General features: G+C 32.4%; 2 protein-coding genes across 5 annotated transcripts; both read left to right on the top strand.

Moving 5' to 3' along the window:
- Nucleotides 1-493: 493 nt before the first annotated feature.
- Nucleotides 494-4,011, top strand: LOC133674677 (scarecrow-like protein 14). Of its 3 annotated transcripts, none has more exons than XM_062095900.1 (3): nt 494-955; nt 1,067-1,085; nt 1,331-4,011. In XM_062095900.1, the coding sequence occupies exon 3, from the start codon at nt 1,331-1,333 to the stop codon at nt 3,608-3,610; it is 2,280 nt and encodes a 759-aa protein (XP_061951884.1). In that variant the 5' UTR covers nt 494-955; nt 1,067-1,085; the 3' UTR covers nt 3,611-4,011. The 3 variants fall into 3 exon arrangements, with proteins under 3 accessions (XP_061951884.1, XP_061951880.1, XP_061951877.1); XM_062095896.1 differs by having other exon boundaries at nt 1,309-4,011; XM_062095893.1 differs by having other exon boundaries at nt 494-1,085.
- Nucleotides 4,012-13,382: 9,371 nt separating this feature from the next.
- On the top strand, nt 13,383-17,062 carry LOC133706343 (scarecrow-like protein 33). 2 transcript variants are annotated; one of them, XM_062131864.1, is made up of 3 exons: nt 13,383-13,627; nt 13,944-16,449; nt 16,634-17,062. In XM_062131864.1, exon 2 carries the CDS (start codon nt 13,973-13,975, stop codon nt 16,358-16,360), a length of 2,388 nt encoding a protein of 795 aa, XP_061987848.1. In that variant the 5' UTR covers nt 13,383-13,627; nt 13,944-13,972; the 3' UTR covers nt 16,361-16,449; nt 16,634-17,062. The 2 variants fall into 2 exon arrangements, with proteins under 2 accessions (XP_061987848.1, XP_061987840.1); XM_062131856.1 differs by having other exon boundaries at nt 13,383-13,742.
- The last annotated feature ends 5,880 nt before the right edge of the window (nt 17,063-22,942 follow it).

Here is a 22,942-nt window from a genome sequence, read left to right as displayed (position 1 = left end):
ATGATATTCCAACTAATTTACTTATATTTTAATTAATTTTATAATTTTTAAAATTAATAATGATATAAATTTTTAATAATCAACATATGAGCAATTACATGGCTAATCTGAAATTACAGAAAAAATAAATTTCTTAATCTCCTCGAAACTTTGAACTTACCGTGGATTTAATTCAAGGTTAAGGAAGATTGGAGCTTGATGTCAATATCCATGACTAAAACTAAGTTTGGAAGTAATGAAACCGACAACATGAGCCTGTTTGTTTTTGCGTTTCAAAAGTATTTTTGATAAAATTTGAAAATTTTTTATTTTTTTATTAACTTCAAATTAATATGTTTTTGATGTTTTCAAATTATTTTGATGTGCTGATATCAAAAATGATTTTTAAAAAATATAAAAATATCATTGACATGTGTTTTGGCACGAAAAATTATTTGAAAAGCAACCACAACTACACTGGCAAACAAACCCTTATCTTCGTATCGATAAGAGAGAAAGTCGAAGATGACGGAAATATATATTTAGAGCCTTATTTAAAGAAAAAAACAAAGTTTGTGGTTTTGTAAAAACGAAACTACATCGTTTGGTTCCCCTGGATTGAAACCTGCAACCCTGGCTGGGTCCGGTGACTGCGCTTATATTATTACCAAACAGAACCGGACGTCCCCATTGCCGCGAAGTCCGTGAAAGCCCGAGAAACGCATCAATCAGTAGAGTGGCTGCTACAAATAACTCATCATCACTCCATTAATGCCCCGTCGGGTCTAATATTGAGCCACGTGTAAAAGACAATGACTCACTTCGGTGTTCATCCTGCTATTGCAAGTTGGTGAAACAAGCAGTTGCTACAACATGGGAGATGTGATTGATGGGCCAAGGAGGCAAGTCTACAGTCATACCGGCAATGGCCGGTATATTTTACATCTTGGGACTCATTTTGTCCGGACCTAAATAGGTAAAGAAGATATTGTAGATTGATTGTCCTCCTCCTTTTATCAAGGAAGGCGCGCCGTCACTCATTTGCCACTCCCTTGATCTTATTCTTCCTTCCTTTCTTTCTTACCAGGGTTGACTCCGTTTCTCAGGTATGTCATATTCTCGCTTTTACTCGTGTTTATTTTAGCTTATTACCTGAGATTTCGGGTCCTGTAATAATTGTATTCTTTATGGGGCTTGTCACTCTTTAAAATTACTGTCCTTCACTGTTTTTTATGTTTTACTTGTGGTTAGTTTTAGTTAATGAAAAAGATTGAAATTTTATATGTTTAAAGAGCTCAAAAGACCACTAATTCTTGTATACTGATTCAGTTGATTTGGGGCTCGATAATAGATGGGTTCGGATTCTCGTTTCACTGAGTTCCCTGGTTCTAATAAATTTGAGGATGAGATCGTGTTTCCGGATTCTAATCAGTATCACAATGTTTCTAATGGATTCAAGTTTGAAGATTTAGACTTCGACTGTGTAGAAAATCCACTTGTTTTGCCTGACCCAGATCCGGGTAGCTCTGCTTTGACGTCGATCACAGCCATCGATGAAGATTCTCCTTCTGATGATAATGACTCGGAGAATCTCCTCAAGTACATAAACCAGATGCTTATGGAAGAGGACATGGAAGAGAAGCCCTGTATGTTTCATGACCCGTTGGCACTTCAAGCTGCTGAGAGATCGCTTTATGATATTCTTGGTGAGAAGAACCAGCCATCCTTACCCCATGACTTTCCTTCGTATGGTGACCAGTTTTTGGTTGATAGCCCGGATGATGGTTTTTGGAGTAGCCGCGGTGATTATAGCAGCAATAAAAGTTCCTTTTCTAATTCTGTCAGCTCGGTAGATCCTCAAGGGAATGGTGAATTTGGGGAATTCAAACCGTTGTTTATGCAAACGCCTCTTCCTAATAATTTTGTTTTTCATTCTGCTGCAAATTTCAGTTCAGAATCATCATTCAAATTACACAATGGGTTAGCAAGTAATGGTGATAGGGCCACGAAGCCCTCTGCGGGTAACATTGTGGCACCAAATTTGTTCAGTGACAGTGATTTGGCGTTACAGTTCAAGAGAGGTGTAGAGGAAGCTAGTAAGTTCCTTCCCAAGGGCAATCCACTGATTATTGATTTGGAGACCAGTGCACTGGCTCCAGAGATGAATAGAGATGTCCCAAAGGTGGCAGTGAAGGCCGAGAAGGAAGACAGGGAGTTTTTCCCTGAATGGTTGACGGGAAAGAAGAATCATGAGCGTGAGGATGAGGATTTTGAGGAAGAAAGAAGTAACAAGCAGTCTGCAGTTGATGTAGATGAGAGCGAACTGTCAGAGATGTTTGATATGTTAGTAGGAGTTGGGGAAGGATGCCGACCTCTTGGGTGTATACTTGATCAGGCTGAACAGTGTGAATCAAGCAAGACAGTGCGGCAGAATTGGCAAACAAAGGGATCCAGTGGTAGCAAGACTCGGGCTAAGAGACAAGGAAATAACAAGGAAGTTGTTGATTTGAGGACTCTTCTAGTTCTATGTGCACAAGCAGTCTCCTCAAATGATTGCAGAGCCGCTAATGAACTACTGAAGCAGATCAGGCAGCACTCTTCACCTCTCGGTGATGGGTCTCAGAGGCTGGCTAATTGTTTTGCTAATGGCCTCGAAGCACGTTTGGCTGGAACTGGTACCCAGATATATACGGCACTGTCTACTGAAAAATGGTCGGCTGTGGATATGTTGAAAGCTTATCAAGCTTATGTTTCAGCTTGCCCATTCAAGAAGATGGCAATCATCTTTGCAAACCATAACATACTGAAAGTAGCCGAGAAGGCATCGACACTTCATATAATAGATTTTGGTATATTGTATGGTTTCCAGTGGCCTCCCCTCATTTATTGCCTCTCAAGGAGATCAGGTGGGCCTCCCATACTGCGCATTACAGGAATAGAGCTTCCCCAAAGTGGTTTCCGGCCAGCAGAGAGAGTTCAAGAGACAGGTCGTCGCTTGGTAAAGTACTGTGAGCGCTATAATGTTCCATTTGAGTACAACCCCATAGCTCAGAAATGGGATACCATCCAAATTGATGACCTGAAGATCAATCAAGATGAAGTTCTCGCTGTAAATTGTCTCTTTGGATTTAAAAATCTGCTTGATGAAACAGTTGTAGTTAACAGTCCCCGGAATGCTGTTCTGAACTTAATCAGTAAGACAAAACCAGATATATTTATCCATGCTATTGTCAATGGATCGTACAATGCTCCTTTTTTTGTCACAAGGTTCAGGGAGACACTGTTCCATTTCTCTGCATTGTTTGATATGTTGGATAGTAATATGCCCCGTGAAGATGAGATGAGGTTGAAGTTTGAAAAAGAGTTCTGTGGTCGGGAGGTAATGAATGTCATAGCATGTGAGGGCTCTGAGAGGGTTGAAAGACCTGAGACTTACAAGCAATGGCAGGTTCGGAACATGAGAGCTGGGCTGAAGCAACTTCCCTTGGACCCTCATGTCATAAAGAATTTGAAGTGTAAGGTGAAGGTAAGGTACCATGAAGATTTTGTGGTCGATGGAGATGACCACTGGATGCTACAGGGATGGAAGGGACGGATTATCATTGCATCCTCTGCCTGGATTCCTGCGTAGGAATGAGACGGCTTGTTTCTGAGAGCTCACCTCCAAAAGTTGGCAGACAAGGGTTTTTCTTAGTTAATGCAGTCCATGCTAGATGAACGGGTAGCCAAAGTTATCCTTGGACATATTCTCTATATGCTGGAGAATATTGGGCTTACCGAGGCTTATAATGAACGGGAGGTAGGACTCATGTAGCAGATTGTGGTTGCCATTTAGGTTTGCAGCATGCTACACCCTACTGTCTGGGAAGTTTCTGTACTACTCAGTGACGTCATAGTGTCTCGTGATTTTCTTGTATATTATAATCCTCTCTCAAGCCTGAACTGTCGAGTTTATTAGCAGCTGGTAGCTTTATCTTATTGTTCTCTGGTACTTTTTAACACAATAGATGGTGAACTGTCATTTAGCCAAAACTTTTGCAGTTTGGTGTGATCTTGCCTTGATAAGCATTTTCTCCTACCTTGTTTCTTTTGCGTGTTACATTCATCACAAATGTATTATGGTTACCTTAAGATTGGAGCTGGCTGTTGCATAAGACCCCGGTTTATTAATTTAACCAAGGTTGCTGGTCATTAGAGAAGTTTTGATATCAGTAACATGTCGGCTGTGTTTGCTGTCCAAAATCCAGGAAATCACGGGCCTTAAGACCCCGGTTTATTAATCCTCAGGGTTATTTGACAAGCTACATGCCCAGAAGCATTCTGTTTTTCGTTCTGTCTGCAGTTATATTGACAGGGCTTTTCCTAATTAGTAATCACTGCTCATTAAATTATTTCTGGTCAATGATTCACAACATTTGCTGGCTTGAATGGTAAGTAAACACTGATGGATCGTTTATCGTTACTTAATTAAGTCAAAAAAATAAATATCCAGAACTACTAAACAATAATGGTCCTAGGAATCGTGATCGATGGCTAAGTCTACCCAGATACAGGGATTACATTCAATGTTTCAGCAATAGTGGAGAGCACTGTCGTGGGATTTTGTATTGTTTAATCAGTAGCTGCTGCCTTCTTTGAACATTCCAAGGTAAAAGAAAATGCTTGAAAGATGACAATCTATTTAATTAATTGAATGCTTCTCTTCCCATCTAATTTATGTGGTTTTACTCGGAAGAGGTCGCCCTCAACAAGCTGCAGAATTCGAAGACTAAACGATCGTCAAAGTGGGGTTGAACAGGGACCAAGCAACCGCATCGATGCTTTTGTCCATAACAGCATTTATTTACATTTTACACGATCGATTTTCGATTTGCTGGACCCATGGAGACTCAAAAGTTCATCCTCGCAAGGTCCGCTGAGCACTAAGCCAATCCTCTCTCTTAATCCAGCAAGGTCTACGGATCTGTTTAGAGCTAAAACTGCTCAGACAGGAACTAGTGTTGGATGTACGTAGGTAAATTCATGCTCCTTCGAGGCAATTGAGCGTGGCTGCAATGATCGAGAAACTAGCAATTAATTATTGTTAGTGCTTGGAATTTAATTGGCAATTAAAATTAATCAACTAAAAAGCAGTATCAGACAAATAATCATGACTCTTGATTAAAGGGATTCACCTGGTTCAAGTTGGACCGCTGAAGTGTCCCAAGGCAGGAGCCGAATCTTTCAATTAATCGTGGATGTGCCCGTGAAGTGGTCCTAGCATATGATCTCATTAAAAGAAACTAAAACCTCCTAAAATAGCTACACTCTCAGAAACACTATTTATTGAAAGAACGTAATAATAGTTTTGTTTTTCAAAAATAAAATAAAATTAACACTGGATATTAAAAGTATTGAAGTCTTTTTATATTGTCATTTGGTATTATCTTAATTGCAATATTATTAGAAGCAACACATTTAAACTTATTATCAAAGGACATTTTTGTATTTGCACAATAATTTTTTTTTTTATTACAATATCAACTAAAAAAAATTTAGTATTCGCATAAATATAAAAAATAATAAAAGATTAATATACATATTGATATTTGGACTTCAATCATTATTTTTTTTATTTTTTATTTTTATTTTTATTTTTAATCCTTTTGTATAAGTTTTATTTATTTTTAATTACATCCTTCAATCTCAATTTACAAATATTATATTTTTCAATTTGGTCCTTATTCTTTTAATTTCTAATTTTTTCCTTAGCCGTTTTGTAAAAGTTTAATTTGTTTTTAATTTCATCCTTCAATTCAAATTGATAATATTATATTTTCCAATTTTATACTCATTGTTTTGATTTCTAATTCTTTTCTTGGTCTTTTTGAAAAAGTTATTTTTTTTTAATTTCACCCTTTAATCATAAGTTTATTTTTATTTTTTATGCTAATTTTGATCCTTATTTTTTTGATTTTTTGATTTGTTTGCTAAATTAATTTTTTTTTCAATTTCACACTTCTCAAATATAAAATTTATTTGGTATTTGAATTTTGATCCTAATTCTTTTAATTGCTATTTTTTAATTCATTTTGTACTGTCAAATGTTTTTTTCAATTTTATACTTTAATATTTGATTTATTGAGAATTGGATTTTAAGGTTTTTCCAAATAGAACGTTTCAGGTATAATGACCTGGATCATAGTTTTAAAAACTTAACAAGGTTTTTTATTTTTTTAAAAAAAGCTTGATAATTCTTTTTAATTTTGTTATCAGGTTATTCCAATCTCATGATCCGAGCAACAGGCTTGGCGGGATATCCTGGGCTGAGTTGGTTTTGATTACCGAGGTTATAAGTTTGTTATGCTAACTTGGGTTAATCAGGATCAATTTTTTATGTCATTTTTTACCCCGTTTTGTTCTTCCATATTTAATGGGTTGTGAATTGAGATACATCGTTTGTCATCTTTTGAAAAAAATATGTTTTCCTTATGTTATCCCTATCACTTTTTTTTTTAATTTGATTCATCTGTTGTTGTTTTCTATTTTCTTTCATTTAATTGAAATTAGGGTTAGCTTATTTAACTCAGTCAAGTTCATGACTCGAATTATGTATTTTTTTTAAAAACATACTTGTGGAAACTGAACATTATTTTTACACATAAAATTTTTTTTCAAACCCACAACAAAGTGTAGACTTGGATGAGACATTATTTTGCATCGTATCCAGGATACAATTATAAACAAGTATTGACTGATTTTAAGCTTATAACTAGTATATTGTCCCGCGGTCCGCAATATGTCAATATCAATTTTTTCTAAATGTCAAAAATATATTAAAAATATAAAGAATGTTTTAAGCTCTTTAGATTTAGTGGTAATGTCAGACCCAAGCGACTTGAGTGCCTGACCCAACAGACTTTGGTCTTGGATCTGGTGGCCTTGCCAGACTCGAGCGGATTGGATCTAGCGGCAATGCTGGACTCAACAAAAATCCTAATTATTTTTTTTATTGTTTTATATATAAAAAATTTAAACTACCCTTAAAGTATCCTAAGCAAAAATGTTAATCAATTTTTTTTATTTTATTATAAAATAATATTTAAACTACCCTTCAAGTATCATAATAGAAATGCTAATCAATTATATTTTTATTTTTTATAACAAAATATTTAAACTACCCTTGAAGTATCCTAAGTAGAAATACTAATCAATTTTTTTATATATAAAAAAGTATTTAAACTATCTTTGAAGTATCCTAAACAGAAATGCTAATCAATTGTTTTTATAATTATTTTTTATTTTTTATAAAAATATATTTAAATTACCCTTAAAGTATCTCAACAAAAATGCTAATTAATTTTTTTTTATAAAAAAATATTTAAACTACCCTTGAAGTATCCCAACATAAACGCTAATTGAGTTTTTTTTATTAAAAATAAACTACCCTTGAAGTATCCCAACAAAAATGCTAAATAATTTTTTTTTTTTAAAAAAAAATTTAAACTACCTTTGAAGTATTCTAAACAGATATGCTAATTAATTATTTTATAATTTTGTTTTATTTTTTATATAAAAAAACATTTAAACTAACCTTGAAGTATCCTAAACAAAAATGTTAATTAATTATTTTAATATTTTTTTTTAATTTTTTATAAAAAATATTTAAACTATCCTAAACAGAAATTCTAATTAATATTTTTTATAAATTATTTTTATTTTTATAGAGATAAATTTAAACTATTTTTGAAATATCCTAAATAAAAATTCTAATTTTTATTTTTATTTTTATTTTTTATAGGCTTTTTAGTCTGGTGGCCATGCCAGACATAATAGATTTGGGTCTAGCGGTCATGCCCAAGAGCCTTAGGTCTAGCAGTGAATCCTAATTATTAATTTTTTATTATAAAAAAGACATTTAAACTACATTTGATGCATCATAAATAGAAATACTAATTAATATTTTTATAATTTTTTTATATAAAAACATTTAAACTATCCTAAATATAAATGCTATTTTTTTTATTTTTTATAAAAATAAATTAACCATGAGGTATCATAAACAGAAATTCTAATTAATAATTTTTATAATGTTTTTTTTTATATATATAATAAACATTTAAACTATCCTTGAAGTATTCTAAACAGAAACCCTAATTATTTTTTTTTATTTTTTTTAATTTTTTTATAAAAAAACATTTAAACTATCATTGAAATATCCTAAATATAAATCTTAATTATTTTTTATTTTTTTTATAGACTCCTGAGTTTGACAACCATGTCAGACCTAAATAAAGAACAAACAAACAGAGGATAATTGTGCACTTTAATTGTCAGAAGAAGAAAAAAACATAAAAAACCTAAGAAACATTTTGCGAAAAGATAAGATAATAAATTGAAAGCAAAACTATTAGTATAATTCATAATAAAAAATAAAAAGTCTCTTGATCTATAATCATTTGATAATATTATTTAGTTTTTGTTATAATAAATTATGAAATCATACGTCTACGTATGGATATACGTGTACTTTGATTCGCCACATCCTTTCAACATTTGTAATTACTTAAAAGGCCGTCCCATAACTTGCTAGCTCTTCCGCCAATGCTTGTTTACAATTAAAATTAGTGAATTAATTGAACAAATTATATACTCTTTTTAACTAATCTTGACAGAACGTGGCTCTCAAAGTCATGCAGATACGTAGGTCTATGCTGCAGTTCAAATAAGAAGAAAAAAAATAATGCAGGTCAATGTTGACATTAACCTGTGATGAGCTCATACTTATTAAATCTGATCCTGTTGGTAGGTTATTCCTGTCTGGATCTGAAATAATTCAAAACTAGACTTATAATTGGTCCAGTGTTGCCGTATGACTTGGATAATTTAACCAAACCCGACAATAACCTTTGTTTTTTCAAGTAACATTTTTCAAGAAACCTGGAAACTAAATCAATGAACCCATGGAACCAAAAAACCAAATCAAGGCTGGTTTGTTTGGTGAAAAATAATTCTTTTTGAAAAGTAAATTCTGAGAAAATAAATTATTTTCTAATGTTCGGTAGTGTAATGAAAAATAAGTTGGAAAACACTTTTTATTGTTTGGTTATGTCAAGAAAAATAAGCTGGAAAATAACTTATTAATGTTTTATTTTTTTTAAGTTTATTAAAATAATGAGAAATAAATATTACAAATTAAAAATTTGAATTAGAATGAAATTAAAAAAATATAATTTCATAAATTATCTAAAATAAAATAAATAATAATCAAAGTAATAGAGATCAAATCTAAAAAATATAAAAATTGAAAGATGAAGAAATTAAAATAATAATAATTAACATTTCATAAATTATTTCAAATAAAATAAGTAACAATCAAAAGAATGAGGACCAAATTTGATAGATAAGAAATTTCAATTAAAAAATGATAAGAGAAAAGCAAATAACAATTATAAAAATGAGGACCAAAGTTAATATAAAAATTAAATTTTAAAGAATAAAATTGAAAAACAAATATTCAAAATAAAATATATATAGCAATCAAAAGTTTGAGGATTAAATTTGATATAATCAGCAAATAATATGATATTTCTAAATTTTTCACAACTCCTAAAAAGTGTTTTCTGTCCAAAATAAAAGGAAAACACTTTCCTGAAAACCAAACTAAATTTTTCTTTAATTAAAAAGTGTTTTTTATTAACCAACTTTTCTAATAATAAATAAATACAAAAAAATTTAAAAATTAATTTTTTAAAAACTACTTTTTAAAAAACAAACACACCCTGAATAATAGGCAAACAGAAATATTAAATCATTGAACCCGTGAAGCACTGTTAGAGAATAGCCAGGTTTACATGTCCTTGATAGGAAGTCCATGGCCACGAAAAATCCCAATTTTGTCAACAAACCGACAATTTTTTTAAACAAATTTTTTACATGGCATGCATGTGAAACAGAAGAAGAGAAAAAATAAATTATCAAGGAAGAAAAAATGTAAAAGGTAAAGTCTGGATAGTATAGGTGTTGTATCGTGCACATAAAAAAAAAAAGGTTTTATCTAGCTTGTTTAAATATTGTGCGTACAAGTCTACTATATATTTTTTTTAGTTAATTATTAATTTATATCAAAATTTATTACATGGGTTTTATCTATCAATCTTTTTTTAAAAAATATAATGTCTTTCTAATATGGGATAAAAAAATATTTTAAAATAATCTTTTAAACTTTATTATTTACAACATGTATAGCCTTATATCTACATAGATCATTTCTTAAATTTTTCATGAGGAATATTAAAATTTCAAATAATTTTTTTAAATTTTTTTTCTAGGTTGACTCAGGTCAACCCATGTAATCCAAAACCCATATTTTTAGCAAGGTCAATCTTGAACTGGGTTTGATAACTATGAATCAACTAATAATATACAGAGTACAAATAAGTTTATTCCTTCAAATAATATGTAATTGTGACTTGGAAAGTGTTGTAAATATGTTTATGAATCATATCCCAATGATGTTTTAAAAAATATTTATCTATAATATTTACATTATTTAATAAACTTGATTTAACCCATAAAAAAAACGTAAATATTGCAAATAATAATACGTAAATAAATATAAAAAATAAAGATCACGGGTTAAGATTTTAAAAACCCGATCAACCTAACCAAACCCATATACCCTATGCTCTTTTTATTTTTATATTTGATAATTTATGAATTAAGTATTTGTTTATATTTTATTTAGAAATATGTAAGCTCCAAATTTCTTGTTATTAGATTTCCCATTTTTTATTTTTTTTATTTTGGGGGGGGGGGATATGTGATTAGAATTTAATAGTAGTGCAAGTATAAAAACTCAAAGTTATTAAACCTGGACCGGACTGATCCGGGTAAGGTAAAAAACTAGAATAAGTAAAAACCCGGTAAAACTCGGTTAAGACTTATTTTTTTTTTAAATATGTTTTTTTTCCTAACTAGAAATCAGTTATATATATATATATATATATATATATATATATATATATATATAGGTTATTAACCTCTTTCAAAGAAGTTGGGTTGGGTTGAATATAATTATGAGCTCAAACCCTATCAAATTATATTTATGACACCTCTACTATGTAGATAAGATAAAGTCTGTAAAGAAACCTTGATATGTTAATCGCATATACTAACAAAAACAATTAAAATATTAGATTTGACTGCTAAATTAAGCTCAAATTTGATTATGAGATTCTACCAATTAAGTTTTATAAGAAATCAAGGGAACATAATTAGTTGAGATATAAATCAAGAGATTCTACAAACCAAGTTTTATAGGAAATCAACTAAACATAAGGTATGATTCGCATTCGAATTAGATCAAAAAGATGTTTTTGCTATTCCAATTAATTTTCTTAGTTAATTTTAGTTTTTGTTTACTTTTACTATGTTATGTTTTTCAAGATTATTAAATTTCAAACTAATCAGGAGAAAATTCTGGAGTCTGGACAAAGAAATAGATATATAATAATCAAACAAGATGACAACAACCATATAAAACGCAGCAACAAAACAAGATTAATTTAATTGCAGTGTAAGCCAGTGTTTCGGTAATTAATTTAATCTGGTACCAAGGGATGGAAAGACTTGCTTCTCAAGTTTTTGTTGACCGTGAATTAAAATAAGGAGGTGCATGGACTTGGGCCGCAAGCTAGCTTGCAAGGCTGGTGGCTTTAGCTCACCGGTGGTTTTGGCTGGCTAGACTCCATCAAAGCTGACTTCTTGAAAGTACTGTTTCCTTAAAAACTGGTCTCCCATCAAATGTTGTTTTGTGAAGAATTCAACAGATCTAGATGATACCAAATTAGTTTCTTATTGCAAGTCTCGTCAAGATATCATTTTCTATACAACTCTTTGATTCCCATTTAATTTAGTGATCGTAACCCCACAATATTATATGAAAAAAAACTGTATGGTACTTTTCAAAAATATCTTTTTCCTTAAATAAAATTATTTTATTTTTGATATTAATATATTAAAATTAAAAAAATATTAAATTGATAATTTTTTTAAAAATATACTCTTAAAACAGACAAAAATAAATAAATTAAAAGTTACTGCATTCCTGAGCCATCATAATTTACTCTCGGGCCACGAGCTACTATTTGTTCTTTAGCTGTAGACTTTTTTGTTTTTATTATTTCAAATGGCCTTTATCAAATTAAATCTAAATTCTCGTCCGCACTAGTGGAGAATATTCTCGGATACGAGTTTCATGAGATTTTTGTGCTCCTAACGCATTTGACCACATGCTCGTTTTTACAATTCGATGGCGGTTCCATTGAGCCGAAGCTTAATTTTTTATTAAAAAAAAAAATCTAATTCAAACCCCTTATTTATAATAATAAAAAAAACTATTCAGCTTTGTATTTTACGTAACGTCATTAACAATCCGTTACATTTGTTTTTAAAGGTTGTTTTAGATAGTGGTATAAAATATTTTTTATATTTTTTTATATTAATACATTAAAATATTTAAAAAATATGAATTTAATTTTTTAAAACTAAAAATACTCTTAAAAAACATCTAAAAATAAAAATAAAAATTATATCAACCAATCATTATCGTAACTAATTTATTAGGTAAAAAAATAATTATAGGTGGCCATGCCATCTCACGCATACTGTAAATCAAGATAATATGAACAATGTAATTCAACTGATTTAGTAATAATAAACATTTTATATTTGTAAAAAACATTTTAAATATATCTGAACTTAAAAATGTACAATTTCTATAGGAGTTCAAGCGCCCTCTCATTTTTATAGTGATAGTCAATTTAGTGAACTGCAAGATTGAATTTATGATATTAAAAAAAAATTTCTTTTATTTTTTCAGTAGTAATGAATTATCAAATTAATTTACTTTTTAATCAAAATCAAATCCTATCTTAAAATATATTTTTTTTAGTTTAACGTGGGTGTTCTGGCCAGTTTGCGCGCACCTCGACTAATCCCACAGGCCCTGAAGTTAACGATCATGTAAGCCTTCAGTGACCATCATATGAGCAACCACAGGGCTCGAATCTGAGACAACAAAAAACACAAAACTTTTGATCCCAAACTCATACAACTGAATCACCGCCTATTTCTATTTTAAAATAATTTTAATAGTACATGTCCACGTAACTAGTTGTTTGAAGCTAATGTTGTGGGATTTGGATAAAAAAAAATTGCTCATGACTCAGTGCTCCAATGGTAACCAGCCATCTATATCACTGGACCCCACATTTGACAGCAATGGGTCACTCTCACATAATTGGACAGGGCCCACATATATGCACGTGGTCCCGAGACCCAATTCCCTACTGGACGGAGTTGACGAAGGGTTTACAGAAAGAAAGCAAAGCAAGGCAATTTTGACCAAACCGGTTATAACCAGTAAAGCATAAATATCAACCGTCACAACATGGCAATCCTCAAACTCCGTCTCTCTTCACTTTATAAAATTTCCGATTTCCATGAAGGTTCCTTTGACGACGGTGAGTGCAAAAAACCAAGATTTCCTTTCCTTTCTCTTCTCGCATCTCAGCTTATATAAACCCAAACCCACCACCTGATCACTTGAATTTCGAGAACCCTTTTCTCCTCTTCCTTCCTTCCCTAGCTGTCTCTTCGTTCCAAGGTACATGCACTACTAATCAAGTCTTCCTTTTACTAGTTACGCGGTTCCACTCGTGGCTACTTTTACCTTTCCTTTTATCAATTCGCTCCCTTACAAATATTTATGGATATCTAAGGTGAAATAATCTTTCTTGCTTGCTTTAGCTTCTTTAATCATTTGATATCTGTATCTTTTCGTGAGTGTTTTAGCTTTACTTAATCAGTTTCCATTTGCTATTTTCTCGAGTTCGTGTAGGCTAATGCTTTAAGTAGAAATTAAGGACTTTTAAGTTTAGACCTGAACTTTGTAGGTTTGACCTTTTCTTTTTTGTTTGTAGGATTTTGAGGGATAGATAGATTGGTGATCATGGATCAAAATTACACAGGACTCCATGATCGTTTCCAAAATGATTCCAAATTTGATGAAACGATCATGCTCCCAAATTCAGAACAATACCCAAATATCGAGTACGGACTTGAATTCAATATCCCTTCTCCTGATCTTAGCTTCATGAATCTTCCTTTCGACCCCCCTGATACAGATCCTGATACTTTTGGTCTATCCTTTAACTCGAGTCCAGGGGTAGAGTCATTTGTCCCCTCGATGAGTTTGAGCCCGGATGGAAAGGCCCTTGGTTCCTCATCGGCTTGGAGTCCCGAGGCAGAAGCCTCCTCTGCTTCTGAGGATAGTGATTCCTCTGACCCGCTTCTCAAGTACATAAGCCAGATGCTTATGGAAGAGAACATGGAGGATCAGCCACACATGTTTCATGATCACTTCGCTCTAAGCACCACTGAGAAGTCATTGTATGATGTACTAGGTGAGCAGTATCCTTCCTCCCTCGATTCGCCCGAGTCTTATGTCAACCTTGAGAGCCCTGACAGTATTTTTTTGGCAAGTGGAAGTAATTGTGGTGATAATACCAGCAAGAGCACAAGCACAGGCACTACCAGTGGTACTATTGATTCTGCTAAAGAAACTCAGTGGGTTGGTGGTGATGTGGGAGGGATGAATCCATCTTTTTCTAGAACCCCTCTTCCCGATGATAACCATCTCCAGTCCAATTTTCAGCCCAATGTGCAATTTACAGGGAATCAGTCAAATGGTTTCACCGACACAGGGGATGGCCTTATGGGTTCTTCTGCAGGTGAGATGGTGCAGAATATGTTTAGCGATGCGGAATCTGTGTTGCAGTTCAAGAGAGGGTTAGAGGAAGCAAGCAAGTTCCTTCCTATTGCCAGTCAACTGGTAATTGATTTGGAGACAAATGCAGTTTCCTCAGGGCAAAAGGAAGATGCTCCTATAGTGGTGGTGAAGGAGGAGAATTCTGAGAGGGATAGCTCGCCTGATGGGTCGAGGGGTAGGAAGAATCATGAGCGAGAGGATCCAGATTTAGAAGAAGGAAGGCGTAGTAAGCAGTCTGCGGTGCATGTGGAAGAGAGTGAGCTATCGGAGATGTTTGATAAGGTATTGCTTTGGACTGGGGGACAATGCTGTGGCGATGATGCTGTTCAGGATGTAGCAAGCAAGAACTCGCAGCCAGATGAACAATCAAATGGATCCAGTGGTGGGAAAACCCGTGCTAAAAGGCAGAACAAAAAGAAGGAAACCGTGGATCTGAGGACTCTCCTGATCCTCTGTGCCCAAGCTGTCTCTGCCAATGATTTCAGGACTGCTAATGAGCTACTGAAACAGATTAGGCAGCACTCTTCACAATTTGGTGATGGGACACAGAGGTTGGCTCATTTCTTCGCCAATGGTCTTGAGGCACGCTTGGCTGGCAGTGGCGACGGAACCCGAAGTTTTTTCACCCATCTTGCTTCAAAGAGGACAACAGCTGCTGATATGCTGAAAGCTTACAAAACCAATCTTCAAGCCTGCCCCTTTAAGAAATTTTCAATTTTCTTTGCAATCAGCATGATTTTGCAAGCTGCTGAGAAAGCAACTACTCTCCATATAGTAGATTTTGGTGTCCTCTATGGTTTTCAATGGCCAATTCTTATCCAGCAACTCTCTCTCCTCCCTAATGGCCCTCCGAAGCTACGCCTTACAGGAATAGAGTTGCCCCAACATGGTTTCAGGCCGTCAGAAAGAATTGAGGAGACAGGACGTCGCTTGGCAAAGTATTGTGAGCGCTTTAAGGTTCCATTTGAATACAATCCCATTGCCGCACAAAACTGGGAAAGAATCCCAATTGAGGACCTCAAGATTAATAGAAATGAGGTGCTTGCTGTGCATTGTCAATGTCGGTTTAAGAATCTATTTGATGAGACAGTTGAAGTGGACTGCCCAAAGAATGCTATTCTTAACTTAATTCGGAAGATGAATCCTGATATTTTTGTTCATACTATTATGAATGGATCATACAATGCTCCCTTCTTCCTCACACGGTTTCGGGAGGCACTATTCCACTTCTCCTCACTATTCGACATGTTTGATTCTACTTTACCACGGGAAGATCAAGCGAGGATAATGTTTGAGGGAGAACTTTATGGCCGGGATGCAATGAATGTGGTAGCATGTGAGGGTCAAGAAAGGGTCGAGAGGCCTGAGACATACAAGCAATGGCAGGCCCGGACTGTGAGGGCAGGGTTCAAGACTCTACCATTGGACCAGAAGCTCATGACAAAGTTTAGGGGTAAGTTGAAGACCTATTACCACAAGGATTTTGTAATTGATGAAGACAACGACTGGATGCTGCAGGGTTGGAAGGGTCGAATTATTTATGCTTCCTCTTGTTGGGTGCCTGCATAGGAGTCTTGGACAGCATTTGAACTTGGAACGGAGAGCTATAAGTATTTTCAAGAGCTGGACAGGAACGAATAATTTCAAATCAGGCAAAGGTATGGATGCCGTGCATGAATTAATCTATTCCATGCCCTGCTCACTTATGACCTGACAATTTTATCCATGTACGCTAGTTTAGTGTTTCTAACTTGGAACATTTCCCTGGTGCTTCTTTAATGCCGTTCAAATTCCGGGCAGAAAGTATCCGAGGTTCTAACTTTGCTCGTTCCATTTTTTCAGATGATCTATGATGCTACCTAGCTCGAGAGGAACCTTATGGAGTTTTAGACTTGCAGTTGTAACTACTGAACCATCACCATCCTTTTATATAATATTATAAAAAATTCGATGGTTGGTGGCTTGTTCATCTTGGTCTGAAGCATCACTTCTCAAAAGCCGGCGTGGAACTACACGAGTGAATGTGCTTCTTTCAGTGAGCTTTTGGAACAAGCTTTAAGCCCTCTTATGCTTAAAGGATGTAATTACACTACTGGAAACTAGTTTTTGTTGGGGAATCTTGTAATCAAGTCATGTAGTTTTTGTGTAGATGATTTTCCGTCTTGGAGTGGTGATCAAAAGGGTTTTGAGACCATGTTCTTATATATAAGTTGATCTTGGTTCAGCTTTTCTCAATATGCAATGAATCAATGGAAGTGGTTTTTTCAATAATTTATTCCCTTGAAACTGATCTAAATGGTTGTTTTATGTATGAACATTTATTGAAACAAAATCAATGAAAGCTGGGGATCTCATTTATTTTCATTATTATTTGCGAATCTGTCGAAATGTTATAGTTGCTCCGTTACATGATCCAATATCATTTCTGCTTTCTTTTTTCACATATCAGCTGTTTCATCGAGTCTAATCCAGAAACATGGAATGATATCATGAAAACAACTACCCCGGGGATTGGGCTGTCAGGGCTTTTTTGTTTTGGTGGCAAAGTGTATATGCCCATTCTATTCAGGCAGATGCAGGATCGTGGAATAAAACTTTTGTACAGGTGAAAGACACAGAATACTTGGCTGGAGTGAGCAAGCAATCATTCAATTACAGAGCCAGACACTAGTTAATTAGATTCATTGTTTAACTAATAGTTAAATCCATATTAGATTATATAGTTAGAGTTATGAATTTTCTTTAAATATAAGAGACAATATATTCTAAATTTTAAGAGTGAATTAATGAATAAAACTTGAAAAAATTACAAATACCGTGTGTTTTATTTTCAATTAGTATTAGAGTTTTTTTTTTTTGGGTAGCGGAGCTTGGATTTAGAGCTTAGGTTAGGTTAATTAGGAGAGAAAACGCAACAGCCTTTTCTACCTTTCACAGTTGAAAAAACGCAGCAGCGTTTACGTCAACAAAAGCTCTTCACGACAACAGGTTTTGTGACCCTTTCTTGCAGCACAGACGAACCAGCAGTAGCATAAATAGTAGCAGCGAACCTCTCCAGCAGCAGCAGACAGCAAATTGCAGCAGCAACAAAAAGTTTTTCGTCCAGTAGCCAAAAGAGCAGTAGCAACTAACCTTTTCAAATTTGAATACGTTTGGCCGTCCAACTATTCAACAACAGCTTGTATCTTTGTTCAGACCCTTCCTCGCGCAGCCTTCCAGCAGCTGTCCAGCATCAGTTTTTTCTTTGTTGCAGATCCTTCCTATATATCACAGCAAGTAGTGGGAGGTCTACACAACAATGGTAGACCACGACAGCCTCCTTTAACACACCAGCTGCAACTCAAAATTGTCCTCTTTGCAGCAGCACTGTGTTTTCTTGTTTCTGAGCAAGTACAGATTCTTCTGCATTGTGCTTCTCTTTCTTGCGCCACTAAAGATTTCTTTGTTCTTGGCAAGAACTTGAAGGTCAACATCTTTTTAAACTTAGTGGAAGTTGACTAATAAAATAAAAGAAGAGTTAAGAAAGCTGAAAGTGTAGTTGAGGACATAGAATTTCTTTCTAGGTTGCTCAAAAATGAGCAAGATAGCCTTAAAATAAAGAAGAAAGCAAATACTTATATCAACATAAGAAAGGTGTTGAGTCACTTAATTGTTAGCTTAAAGATTTCAGGAATAAAATGAGAGTTGAATCAAATAATAAAGATCATGGAAGGTTCAAGTATTTATGTTTTTTGTTTTCTAACAACTAGTATTAGAGCAAAATAAAACGTTAATTTGAATAAAAATGATGATAAATAATCTAATTTTATAGAAAAAGAAGATGAGACCTCTTTATTAATTGCTTGTCATATGAATTAGAAAAATCACAAATAATTATAATATTTAAACACTGAATATAATAATCACATGAGTTGAGATAAATAAGTTTTCTCTGATTTAGATGAATTTTATCAAGATTTTATCAAGTTTGGTGATATTAATGTTAATAAGGAAAAAAATCTACTTTTTGATTGAGTTAAATATGATAGTGCAAATGAATTTTTTTATGATTCTTTATCAAAATTCAATGAGAATGAGAAAGATGATAGTGAAGGAGAAGATTTCAATGTAGAAATCTTGGTATGTGATGACCTTCAATGTGTAAAAGTTTCAAGAGAAGAGAACCAAATTAGATATGATTTCAGAGGTGTTTTGTGATGAAGCTAAATTCTTGGACATGGAGTAATGATGTTGTTATGCAAAATATTCCATGGATTTAAATGGTGAAAGTGATGAGAAAAAGGAGAAGTTAATGGAAGACACCCCATAACTAATATATGATCAAAGCAAATCCAATAGCCAAACATCGCAACATGTTAGAAAAAAGCTCACATGGATGAGTGATTAATACAAGGTAACTATAAGTAATCAATCTAATGAACTATTTATTTATTTTGTTCTATTCTTATATTATGATAATATGACTTCCAATGATACCATAAAAAAAAATAAATAGCAAAAAACTATGAATGATAAAATTGATGTCATTGAGAAAAACAATACATGAAAATTAACAAAACTTTCAAAAAATCAAAAGATCCCTGGTGTAAAATGAACGTTCAAGACAAGATTAAGAAAAATCATTCATTATTAAACACAACAATTTAAGAGAGGGGATTGATATATATTAGTTATAATCATGGTGTGAGTAGGAATCCTTGGTAAATTTTTTTTTATGTTAGACTAGTTAATTAGATTTTTTTATTTAACTAGATAATTGAAATTCTTAATAGATTTTAATAGTTAAATGTGTGATCTCCTTGTAAATATAAGGGTTCGTGTATTCTGAATTTTAAGAATGTGAATTATTCAATAAAGCATGGAAGGTTCCAAATATTTGTATGTTTTATTTTTAACAAAGAACGTGAATATAGAAAGGATATTTTCCCCTTCTCCTCTTCTAATGTTTGAAATTTACTTCAAAATTAATTTTCTTAAAAATTATTTTATATTTTAATTTTATCTCCCAATTAAATACATTTATTTCCTTTTTATCAAGAAATATTAATCATATGCAACCCTATCATGATAGATTGTCACATCTGGTTAGAAACTGAAACCAAAAATCCAAAAGGCTATGTACGAGCTGTGATCCATTGATTTGAAGTTCGTGGAACTTTTATAACAGAAGAAAGTGGCTATAGCCCGTGGATATTGATGGATTCACTTTCATTTACTACGTAACTCATCAAAGATCTAAAAAATCATGTACAAATAAGTGTTGAGGACATGGTTTCGTGCAACGATGATGATAATTGTTTTTTTTTTTTCTTTCTTTCAGGCTAATTAAATAAAGTTTCTTTACCTCTTTTAAGGAACGCATGAATAATTTTTCTTGTAAAAAAAAAAACTAATTATTATTGAAAAATAAAAATGATGATATACTAAAATATCAAAGTAGCACGAGAAAAATTTATATCTTGAATAATTGATTAATTTTTTGATCTTGACAATCTAATCAATTCTTTTTAGCCAAAATGATTGATAGTTGGTACATGATATTTATAAAAGATATTTTTTTATGGATTTCAGGACTTTCCGATGCTTAAATAAATATATTTTTAAAAGAAAAAAAATGATATTTTAGAGAGAAAATTTAAAAATAAATGTAATATCCTAAAAATTCAAATACATGATATTTCATTTATATATTTTATTATTATTGAAAGCACAATAATTTTTTTCTATATCTATTTTTATCAAAATTTCAGCAGAATTTCTTTTATATTTTTCAATACCAAATAATTGACTCAATCAAATTTCACAACTTGCAAATAGAATTTCCTCATATTCCCGTCATCCAGGACTTACACACACATACTTAATTTTATTTACATAAAAAAACTTTTTTTCCCTCCCATATTCTCTCAACAAAATCTATCATTATATTAACTAAGAATATCTCAAGTAATAAAACAATTAACACGATATAATTCCAAACACATATTCAGTTCAGTGAAAATCAAACATGAATTTAGTCTACATATTACAGTCATACGTTTTCAAAGAAACTGATAAAATGCATCATCCAAGGTTAACTTAGATTTATACACTTCTTTAGTTATAAAATTATATTACATAGCGAACCATGCATTGATTACACAAAATACTAATGCAATATCTACTACCAATTACAACGCTATGAATATCAAAAATTTTATAAGATACTTAGCCTAATTAGTTTATGCACAAGGATTATTTATCATTATCATCACTTCTACGTGTGTAATTATCCTAACTCACACAACTTGTATATTTTAAGAATACAATATCTTCTCTTACCAAATTGGCATTTACTTAAATTCTATATTAACGATTTCTTTAATTGCCCATTAATCAGGGTGCTGGTCCCAATAATCCCAAGAGCTGGTTTCTCTAATAACTCATTAATCATGGAATCATTCCATTAATAAAAGAATCATTATCTTCATATACCGATTAATCATGACACTAGTCCCATTAACTAGGGTGCTAGTTTCTTAATTGCCTATTAATCAGGGCATTAGTCCCATTTACTAGGGTAGCTAGTTTCTTCAACAATTTATCGCTTATCAACTAGGATTGCTTTTCATTTAAGGAAGAATTACAAACACAATTAAATAAAGTTCTAGTTGTAAGATATCAAGCATCTACTTGAAGTCTTGGTGCGTGAACCAATCCCTTACTGTTAAGTGGATCCTACAATCTCTTTAGTACTAGCAAGAACAATATCATTTACTATTTCATCTTTGGTTACTTCACATTCTAACTTAATAGACCTTAATATAATTCAATGCTATTCCATATCTTCAAGCTAATCCTTACTTAAAACATAACTAAGACTAAAATTTTAGTTTCATGTATAGTTTGTTTTTTTTAAAAATTGAGTTACATACTACAACTCCATGAAAAGGAAGGAACTCGATTCTTTTCATCTACGTCCAAGACTATTCTTAATTGCAACATCAAAACTATTTAGCCAATTTTAATCCGACCTTCCTTTGGTTTTTAATTTATATCTGGAGTTTTATGACTCCGATTTAAAGAAAATCAATTTCATTGGAAAGATACCATCCCTTACTTCGACTTTCATGTAGGACTTATTCCTGTTTGTAATTACTATTGAGTCCTAAGTCTGACTGGAAGTTGGATAAATGAAGTTAACTAATTTTCTAATTTCTTTCTTTTAGCTTATAACGAAGTATTTTTATTCATTTTTTATTTTTTCATTTTCCTCACCATTCAATGCAATTATGTTTCCTACCTAGATTTCATAATACTTCATCATAATATTGCAAGTTTTTTTTTTCAAAATTCCATAATTCCCATAACTTAAATATTCATAATTCAAGCTTAATTATGTCTTTCCATTACCATTAAACATAAAATTCCTATTTCTTTTCAATTCATTCTCCATGTTTCAACACAAGCTATAATAATCATGACAAAACAATATTCATGCATTTCTTTAAAAACTTCCCAATTTTCTCTTTTTATGGCCGACACCAAACCCTTTACAACAATAGGATTTGTTTTTCAATTATTAATTATTTTAAGTTGTTTTCATCATTTTCCATCCCAATTTCATCAAACAAGGCAAATTCCTAATTTCTCTTAATTTCTCTCATGAACCCTAACTTAGAATTCTTAATTAGAGTATCAATTCTAAATCAAATTCAATATAAATTATGAAATCAAGCTTAAAACCCTTTATATGGTGATAAAGTGAGTTTCAATCCTTAACCGGTCAAATTTTTTGGCACTCTTTTTTTCTCCCTTTTGGCAAGTTCTAAACCCCTTTTATTTTCCAAGTTCTTTCACTTATTCTTCTTTGATTCTTACCTTGATGTTGTTTCCCAACTACCTAGACTAATCTCACTCAAATCCCCTTCAACTTTGATGCATTTTCTCTTAATTTTTGGTGAAAAGATTTGAAACCTTCCCCTCTTTTTTCTTCTTTATGCAGTCGACTCTAAAAGAGTAAGATTTGGAGTTCTTATAGTATTAACTCCAGGTAATTACATATTAGCTCTATTAGTTTAGTTATTTTATTTTTGTCCCCATCTTTGTTTTTTCTAGCAACTTGTGGTATATATATATATTCTTTTGTTTCTTTTAATTTCATCCATTGTC

Source organism: Populus nigra, chromosome 1 (assembly GCF_951802175.1).
Source record: "Populus nigra chromosome 1, ddPopNigr1.1, whole genome shotgun sequence".
Taxonomy (NCBI): domain Eukaryota; kingdom Viridiplantae; phylum Streptophyta; class Magnoliopsida; order Malpighiales; family Salicaceae; genus Populus; species Populus nigra.
The sequence above is the reverse complement of the archived record's forward strand: the minus strand, read 5'-3'. Positions and strand labels throughout refer to the sequence as shown.